This window comes from Athene cunicularia (assembly GCF_003259725.1).
Source record: "Athene cunicularia isolate RWA chromosome 1 unlocalized genomic scaffold, athCun1 chr1_part1, whole genome shotgun sequence".
Classification (NCBI taxonomy): domain Eukaryota; kingdom Metazoa; phylum Chordata; class Aves; order Strigiformes; family Strigidae; genus Athene; species Athene cunicularia.
The window spans coordinates 124,221,650-124,230,752 of NW_020799091.1; the positions used below are offsets into that span (position 1 = coordinate 124,221,650).

Sequence of the window (9,103 nt, forward strand, 5' to 3'; positions counted from 1 at the left end):
ATCTCAGCTCAAGTAATCCAGGGACAGGATCGGTGGAGCACTTGGTGTTGCCTGTTCATGGACGAGGAGATTATTTTGTGTTTGCAGAAAATCTGCAACATTTTTTAGTAAAAAGGGGCAGTTCAATTGCCCTTTTCAATGAGTTGGGGAGGAAAGACATGACCAGAGCTGTTACATTTTATTTTGGGACACAAGTATGTTTTCTGCCAGTCACGTTTAGGCTGCAGAGTTGATGCTTTGTTGAGATGACCCAAGATAGTGCCTCTGTTTGCTCTGGAGCCTAATTACCGTTTGTAGTTAACATACTTAACAGTTTGAGGCAAATTGCTTATGGACAGATATCCCTGAACTGAGCGGTGTTTGGAAGGAATGTGCCGTAACTGGAAGGAGCTGGCTTGTTTTCTGTTTTGTTTTGGCAGTTTATGTTTCATTGAGAAAGTGCTGGCACAGTGTCCCCTGTCCTGCTAGCCTGCTTTGGTCTGACCTGTGCTCTATAGCCGTTGTCTTTCGGGCTCTCTTCCAGCCTCAGAGCAATAGGAACTTAAATTTTCATTTCTGTGCAGTGTAGCATCTGAACTCAGACACGACTCTCTTGCTTGATGATTTTCTTTAGAACAGCTGCTTAGAGGAAAGCTATCAGTCACTAGAATATCAGGCCAGATGTTTCCAAGGAGGAAGATCAGAGCTGCAGCAGAGACATGAGGAGATTAGAAACTGATTTCCACACACACACCCCCCAACTCCCCCAAGTCCAATTAAACAAAACGGACAGGGGTCAGGGCTTCTCTTGCTGTTCCTCATATGTAGTCTGATCAGTATGCTATAGCTCTTCTTGTCGTGAGGCAGCTTCCCCTGGCTTTAAGATGCTTTTGGTGTTGAGGGCAGCATGGACAGGAGTTGGTGACTTGAATGGAAATCTAGTGTGAAACAAGCACTGTCTGGAGGGGTGAAAGAGTTTTGCTGAGTGACTCTTCCATTATCATTGTTTTTACCTCACTAACTGCAGTGTATCCCCCTCCCACACTTCTTACTTAGTACTGGGCTAACTTGCAAGTGGCATATGGCATCTCTTTGCCTTTTTATGGTGTGGTCTTGGTGTTTGCTCACCTGTGCCGGGAACAGTTTGCAGAGAATGTCTTTAGCTGCAGTGTTAGGAGTGAAGACAGGAGCCCCATCACTGTGCAGAAGGGTGCAGAGCAATCATTCAGCATCAGTTTGGTACCCGGTTGGTGTAAATTCTATCAGACTGCAGCTTGTGAGCACAGAGAGTCTCGGAGCAGTCTGTGTCTTGGGTCATGTTAGTTTATAGTCAGCCTTTTCCCGACTGCTTGCCTGTCCTTAGGCTTCACACTGTGATACTGTGTGCTGAAACCGTTGTTTTCAAAGACAGGCATTAAACACAAGGGCAGCTGTGTCTTAGTTTGAGTCCTGTAGCTGATGTTTATGCTGTGTTGGCAGAACCAAGTATGACACTTGGGCTTTTAAAGTCTTAACCCTGGTTTATGACCCTCAGTTGCTGGATGGCTTGGGCAAGGAAAGAAAAGCTGCTCTCTACTCCTCAGACCATCAGTGGCAAATGTTTTATGTAGATTACCTGATGGCAGGCAGTGACTCAGTGGCAGAGATGGGAGTAGGAGCTTGTAAATCCTGACTCCCAGGCTCTGCCTTAACCACAGACCCATCCTACCTCTGCTGTTATGGCTCTTGATGTCCTGATTTTCCTTCTGCAGGCTTGTGGTTGCAGTAGAAGAGGCTTTCACTCACATCAAACGCCTCCAGGCAGAGGAACAGCAGAAATCTCCAGGAGAGATGATGGACCCCCGAGAAGCAGCCCAGGCAATCTTCCCCTCCATGGCAAGAGCTCTGCAGAAGTACCTTCGCACCACACGCCAGCAGCAGTACCACAGTATGGAGAGCATCTTGCAGCACTTGTCCTTCTGCATCACCAATAACATGACACCAAAGGTAACGCTTTCCCTAACACTGGTGCAGGAAGGAGGGGGGAAAAGGGATGGCACATCTGTGTGTGCATGCAAAACAGAGAATAGTCAAGGGAGGTGAGTTGATGCTTTTGTAGATGTTGTTTGTGATATGGTCAGTGCATTGTAGGTTGCATCAGGTCTTAAAGGGAAGCAGTGTTTCCTCTAAAGCATCTTCTGTTTATCTGAAAGTGTCTATGAGGGAATTGTTCTTTCCAGTTCAACACAGGGAGTACCAAAGAAATGTTTGAGATGGTGACTTTTTTTTTTAATGTCCCTTCTGCAGTGCTGCATTGTGGACTGCTTCTAATTATTGCCTAAATGCCTGTCTGTCTGCCAGTGTTTCTCATTCATGGGCCACTTGGTCAAATGTCAGTTTGCTGCTTAATGCCCTGACTGTGACTGTTGACCTGCAGACAGAGGGAGGGAATGAATGATGGGGGAAACAGGTCACACAATCCCCCTCCCACTGTCCCCCTTCCCCTCTCAGAACACCCCGTGATCCTAGAGAAGGGTTAGAAATGGGAGAATTTACTCGTGGGCATTGATCAAGGACTCACTATGTTAGAAATGCTGTCAGGAGACGGGGCTTAGTACCCTCTCACTGGGATCCACTGGAGCCCTCACCTAGGTGTGCAAGGGGGAGTTCTGCTGCCATTAAGAATGCAAAGACTTTAAAATGTAAGAGATGTCAGACGACATTCCCTGTTCCACTTCCAGTTTTGCAGCCTCAGGCTGTAAACATGGAAACTTCTGCTTTTTGCCTTAGCTTGGCCTGAAGAAGGGAGGGCTAGCTCTCCCATCTGCCTGTCTAGGACTGCAATTCTGGGATGGGTTATGGGGTTGGTAGGGGAGAAATGACCTCTACTCTACTGAACTGCTGCCAAGGGTAGTGCTGATAGCAGAAGTTGAGGCTGTAACTTTGGGAGTTTGCTGGGGTGGACTGAAAGAGGATCTCCTGGTGGTTGTGTCTGCTTCTGGGGTCTGAAAAGCTGGGAGGGACTGGGGAGAGGATGTCTCTTGAAGCATGGAAGCTGAAACAATCTGCAGTGTGGCAAGCCTGTGCTCATGAAGCTGTATGTGGGGATGGGAAGAAAGCATTGATGCAGAGCGAGTCATGGGCTGGCGTTAACGTGTGTCCCTCTCTTGGCAGGCATTCCTGGAGCGTTACCTCAACCCGGGCCCAACCCTCCAGTACGACAGGGATCGCTGGTTCTCCAAGCAGTGGACACTCGTCAGCGAGGAAGCGGTCACAAGCGGGTTACAAGATGGCATCGTGTTTGTCCTCAAGTGCTTGGACTTCAGCCTTGTTGTTAATGTGAAGAAAATCCCCTTCATCAAACTCTCAGAAGAGTTCATAGACCCTAAGTCTCATAAATTTGTCCTCCGCTTACAGTCTGAGACTTCAGTCTAAGGGGTTTTGAGGGTGGGTTGTCTGGGGATTTTTTTTTTTTTTCAATATTGTGCTTTTGGGTTTAATTTCCCCAATGCTGACTGAAACTGGCAGATGATGGACCAGTAATATTTGACCATCTGCACTTTATTTGGAAAAGGGAGGGGGAAGCTGGGATATCTTATCTAGAAGAAATATCTTAAGAGGCGACAGGGTGACTTGGCTCGGTTAGCTCAGCCTTGGAGACAGAACAGATTTTTTTTTTTTCTTTCCCCACGCCCCTTTCCAGGCATACTGTAAATCTCATGCTTGCTCTTTCTCCGCACGACTGCAGCGTTGGTATTTTTGTTGGAGCGCTGCCTTACGCCCTGCGCTTTTGTATTTCTGCTTTTGCTACCTGTAGCTGTTTCTGAGAGCGCGTTGCTCCACCTCTCTCTGCTATAGCAACCTGCTTGCAGCAGGGCATGGCAGTCCCTGTTCACTCAGGGAGGAGAGGGTATCACAGTCAGGGTAGGAGAGGGCTGCTTCTGTGAGCCACCTGATGTGGAGACTGAAGACTTTTATTCTTTTCCTCCTCTCCATGTGCCCTCTTCTGTCAGTGTACCTGTATGAGCGTAGCGGATGGTTTTGCTCTCTCTGTCTCTGTGAAGTTGCTTTGTCTTGAACTGGATCAGCCCATCTTGCAGCTCTTCAAAATTTTATTTTTTTTATCAGTGCTTGTTAGTGAAACTGTGTGTGACACAGCTCCCTGTTATCTCTTACCTGCTTTCCTTTCTCCTGCTTGCCTGCATCTTTGTCGGGCACTCCCAAGGCTCCCTGTTTCTGTCCCCTTCTGTCTGGCTTTCTGAATGTTTCTCCAGCCACGGTCCCCTCGGGGTCTGCCTTACTGCTGCTTTCTTTTGCACCTGCAAGGGCTGCATGTTTGCACTGGGACAGGGTAGGTAAGTAGCTGGCTACTCCTCAGATAAATCACAGACCCTCCCTATGACTGACAGCCTCTTTGAGGGCAAGGGGGGGGTGCAGGCAGGAATGTGCCTCTCCCTCTCTAGCTGGCTTCAAGGGTGTCTGGAGGAAAAGACGGGCAAAAGCACTTCCCTCCTTGAAGAGAGGAGCCAGGGAAGGGCTGACCTCTGCCACGTGCACTTGCTTTGGAGAACTGCTGTGCTCTGGAAACACTGCAGTGTGTCCTTTCCCACCGTACGCCTTCAGCTGTAGTTAAGAAATACCAAACTATTTCTGAATGTTGAAAATCTACCTGCTTTTCTTGGTCTTTCTGTGCTGCAGGAGTTTCTGCTCAGTTCTGGGATCTGCTTCCAAGAGGTGCAGTTTTGTTTGTAAGGCTGCCTTTGCCCATCAGTCCAGCTTTCATGTGCAACTTCAGCATCACATGGGTTCTGTGGGGTTTTGGAAGGTTTTTATGTTTTAATGATGAGCCTGAAGCGGTGCCTGAACTCCGATTGCTGGCACAGGGCATCGTGACTCTGGAAGCAGCTCTGAGGCTGGCAGTGACCTGCCTTCACTCAGGTCCCTCTGAGACGCACCCCCACGCCAACTCTGTGGCAGTGGATTTGCATGTGTGAATGCAAATGCTGGGTTCCTTCTGCTCAGTCTTTTACCACGCAAATATCTCTTTCAGGCAGGATCTGACTGTGCCCTCAATACCCATGTCTTAACACAGAGGGCCTCAGTTCAGCAAGGTAAAGCCAGTGCCTTTCATTGCCAGGGTACAGCATCTTCCCAGGGGCTGTGACAACCCCTATTGTCCCCTTTGGCCTTCCCTGAGCTGCTTCCATGCTCCCACCAGTGCATGGTGGCCAGTGCCCACCACAGGCTGGTGGGAGGGAGCAGCCACCTTAAGCAGGGGTGTTGGGTTCAGGGCGGGGGGGGTCCAGCCTCTTTCAGCTTCAGCAGCAACGAAGCCGCGTGTCCAATGGCACCTGCGGACAGTCCCCTCAGGATCAAGGGAGCATCCTGGTGAGCGAGGGTCCAAAGTGGAGATTCCCCATCCAGGTGACAGCTGCAGTGTCCTGCACCTTTCTTACAAGTGCGTGGTAGTCACCTGGATCCTCTCTTCTCCACATAATGTGCCAGATGGGGTTGTGAAGAAACTAAATGACTTGGTACATGATAGGATCAAGCCCGTGTTCCTTAAAGGATGGGAAATAGGTAGAGTTTTCCCTTCTCTAAACTTTGTGTTTGGGTTTCTTTGTAAGTCAGGCTTTCTGGTAGTCTGTTTGGGAACTCATGTATTGACTGGGGCCTTTGCAGTATTTTGTTTTGAAAAAATAGGTTGGTTTATTACTTTTTTTTAAAAACAAAAAAAACAATGGGGGAAGCATATAGTATCTCCCACTTGGCTCTCCTAAAGTATCTGAATTTCATGATGTGCATAACCAGCAAGGTGGGAGAGACTGGGACTAGCTTGGAAGACTATGGAGCAGTTACACCTGCGTGGAGGCTACTGCCTGTGGCTGAATTGGCTCATTTCTGTGAAGCCAGAACAAGAACCACCTTGCTGGGGGCTTGGGTGTGCCATGTGCGTGAGAGCACCTTGTCACAGGCACCTCCACAAAACTTCCTTACTTTCCCAGGATTTCCTTCCCCTTTTCCCTCCCCCACGAGGGGGGTTGTCTGACAGTATCTGCTCAGGAAACTCATGTCTTAATTGCATTAAATCCTTGAACACACAGAGAGCCAGACGGAAGTGGCGTGTGCTCACGCTGCATCTGCTTCCTCGTCTGTGCGCCGTGGTTCAGCACTGCCTTTTCTGCCTGCTGTCGAAAAGGACGTTGTCAAGGGAGGGGGGCACAAGCTCTGCCTTGTGTCAGCAGCATGAATGTTGCCTGATGAAATCTGAAGGAGAGGACGTGGCCTCTTGAACGGTCTCTTTAGAGATGCAGCCTGCTGAGGGGTGAGGAGAGACTAAAAGGGGGCTTGGGACTCCTGGTAGGGTGTTTTTTATGACATTTTATTTTTCAGGGTCTCTCTTGTTCCCCCTCTCCGTGCAAAGTCAGGGGAGCAATGTCATAACTACCTCACTGAGGTGTTGTGAGGCTAAACTCAACTTGTCGTCAAGTGCTTTGAGATGCACAGATGGATCTGTGGCATCTATAGGAATTCAGACTTTATGAAAATGCTGAGTGGTGGGAGCAGACTGGTTTGTTTAACTCTGTTTATAGCCAGCTAATGAGTAAGAATCGAATCACAGAGAACGAAGCTCTGATCCAAATCATGCAGTCCTTACTTTTGCAGAGCTTGCCAAGAGCTCAGCATAAATAAGGCTTGTAGGGCTTGCCAGCCAAGCGCAGGCTGTTTTCCTCCAAATGCCTCTCCTATCCACACTGTCTCCTTGCACATATTCTCCCTCCTCTCTCCCAGCCTGGATGGTTGTACCTTGCTGAGAATTAGGGTTTTTTTAGCATTCAAATGGTTTATAAGACAACCCTGTTTGTGGTGAAGTGGAAAATGTCCCCCTCAGAGGAGATGCTTGCACTGGACATCCTTCACTAAAGGCTGAACCATTTGGTAGGGTGCTGTATTGCCTAGCCAGGATTGGTGTTGCCCCACTCCTCTTTTCCATGTTGGCGTTTTTCCTGTGACTTTCAAGTATGCTGCTCATACACTTCAAAGGCTTTGTTTTTGCTCTCAGGCTTGTTACAGCCTAAATCCAAAACCATGCTGAGATCTTCCCAAACCAGATGCAGCTAAAACTTTCAACTGTTCCAGAGCAGATGGAAACGGCTCTGGGTTTCCACGAAGTCTGGCTTTCTCTTTCATGGCTAAAGAGTGAAAAAGTCAGATTTCTTTCAGCTTCTGTTGGTGTAGGGGGAGATACTAGCCCCTTAATACCAGTCCTGTAGCTAGGCCTGGGCAAGTTGTTAGCACATCTGTTTGCTCCTCTTTGCCATGTGGCTGCAGCCATCCATGCGTAGGCTTGGTGGGGCTACCTTGGGTCTCGGACTCCTTTCCTGCTCACGGGAGCAGAGCAGGCGGCGGTCTCAGAAGTGTTAGCATCCTAGTACTGCCCTCCATAGTGTGCCTGGTCCCTGACCCAGCCCCCATGGTCAGCCTGGGGAGGTGGGGGGGGCTGCTGTCAAATTTTCACCCTGGGGCAGGGGAGATGTTGCCACCCACAGAGCCCTGTAGGCAGCAGGGGAGCTGGGAAGGGGGGCACTGTGTGGAAAGTTGATGTGGTGCAGCTTGTGCATAGAGTGGGGTCATCTACTCCTGGGGTTGTCCTGGGTGCCTTCAGGAGCAACCCCCTCTGAAAGGAGGTCTTAGAGAAAAAGGCAGATCTTAGCCTCTGCCAGCTATTCCTCTAACTTCTGCCTCAAAACACTTTCCTGCCAGCAACTTCAGTCACTCCAGCTCCCATCCTCCCCTTGCTGTGTCTTTTTCCCCAAAGTTCCCAGGCGAGGCAGAACAAGTATCTGCTGGGGTGGGAGGTGCTAGGTTTGGAGCTTGGGGGCAGCTTGTGATAAGGTGCAAGTTTGGGGGAGATCAAAACAAATACCAACCCTCACGGAGCCTCTTAACCTTTTCCTTTGGGATGGGGATCTCCACACAAAGCCTCGGGTATCTGCTGTTGCCAACTATGCCTAAAGCTGCAGGGAAGCAGTTTCTGAAGCTGGCCCTGCAAAAGCAGCGTTTAAAAGTCTTGTTTGAGATGTGCTGGTTTCCAACACTTGCTGCTGAAGAAACCAGAAAGGTCCATATCTGGCAAAACGTGGAAACCTATTGAAGCTGATTTCATCTTGCTTACCAAAACTTGTAAATGTGCCCTTGTCAAAGGTAAAACAAAATTCTTGCAGTCTTTGGCAAAAATGCTGTAGTCTGGCCCTAGACTCCACTCTTCAGTTGCGCTCAGCTCTGCCCTGCCGTATGAAAGCTGTTCCTGAGGTGTGTGTGGAGATCTCTGCTTTCTCACTCAGCTTGTGTGTGTCTCTGTGCTTTTTTCCTTAGAAGTGTGTGCATTATACATGTCGAAAGCCTCAAGACAGGCTTGGTGGTTCAGTGTTTAAACTGTGTTAAGAAGGAAACACTCTTGGGTTTAAGGTGTTTGTTGGTGTTTGGGTTTTTTTTTTTTAAAAAAAAAAAAAAGTAAAACCTCCCAAAACCCCCAAATTTCTGTTCTCTGAAAAGATACGGCTTTGGACCATGAAATCTCCTACAGGAATATGTATTCTTCTGCGTTCAGGCTGCTGCCTCCAATAGATGATGACCAAAAGTTGCCATGTCCAACAGCTGCTCTGTGACCCGTGTGGATCACTTTGGGATACTCCTGAGCTGGGTCCCTGCTACCCCTCTGCATCCCTCCAAGAGACTATGTTTGGGTTTTTTGTCCCCATAACGTACTGAAGCCCTGCGGGCAGCCAGCCCTGCCCTGTGTGTGTCCTGTCCAGAGAGGGAATCCTTCCCTCTGGCTGCTTCCCGGGCACCTCTCACCAGCCCTAACGATGCTTGGGGGTTTCTCCTCCGTGCACGGGGGGATGCTGTGGCTCTCTACCTGCACAGACATAACTGTGAAGGAATCTTACACTCTTCTGTGCCTGTTTCTTTGATTCAGCATTATTGTGTCTTGGGGGAAGGGGGTGGGAACAAATGCCCTTCCCTCACCCTCTTTTGATCACTGTGTAATACTCTTTTTCTACACAAACTCTGTATAGTAAGATGGGTTTTGACAAGGTTTTCTAAATAATAGACACTAACCAGCATTTCTTTTCTTTTTTTC

General features: G+C 48.8%; 1 protein-coding gene across 2 annotated transcripts in view; it reads left to right on the forward strand.

The window, feature by feature from the left end:
- Window positions 1-8,456, forward strand: part of VANGL1 (VANGL planar cell polarity protein 1) — a 44,844-nt gene extending 36,388 nt beyond the window's left edge. For both annotated transcript variants that reach the window (XM_026852980.1, XM_026852989.1), the window contains 2 exons: window positions 1,731-1,965; window positions 3,133-8,456. In XM_026852980.1, the coding sequence (XP_026708781.1) occupies window positions 1,731-1,965; window positions 3,133-3,393 (496 nt within the window). In that variant the 3' untranslated portion in view covers window positions 3,394-8,456. The remainder of the gene's footprint in view (window positions 1-1,730; window positions 1,966-3,132) is intronic.
- The last annotated feature ends 647 nt before the right edge of the window (window positions 8,457-9,103 follow it).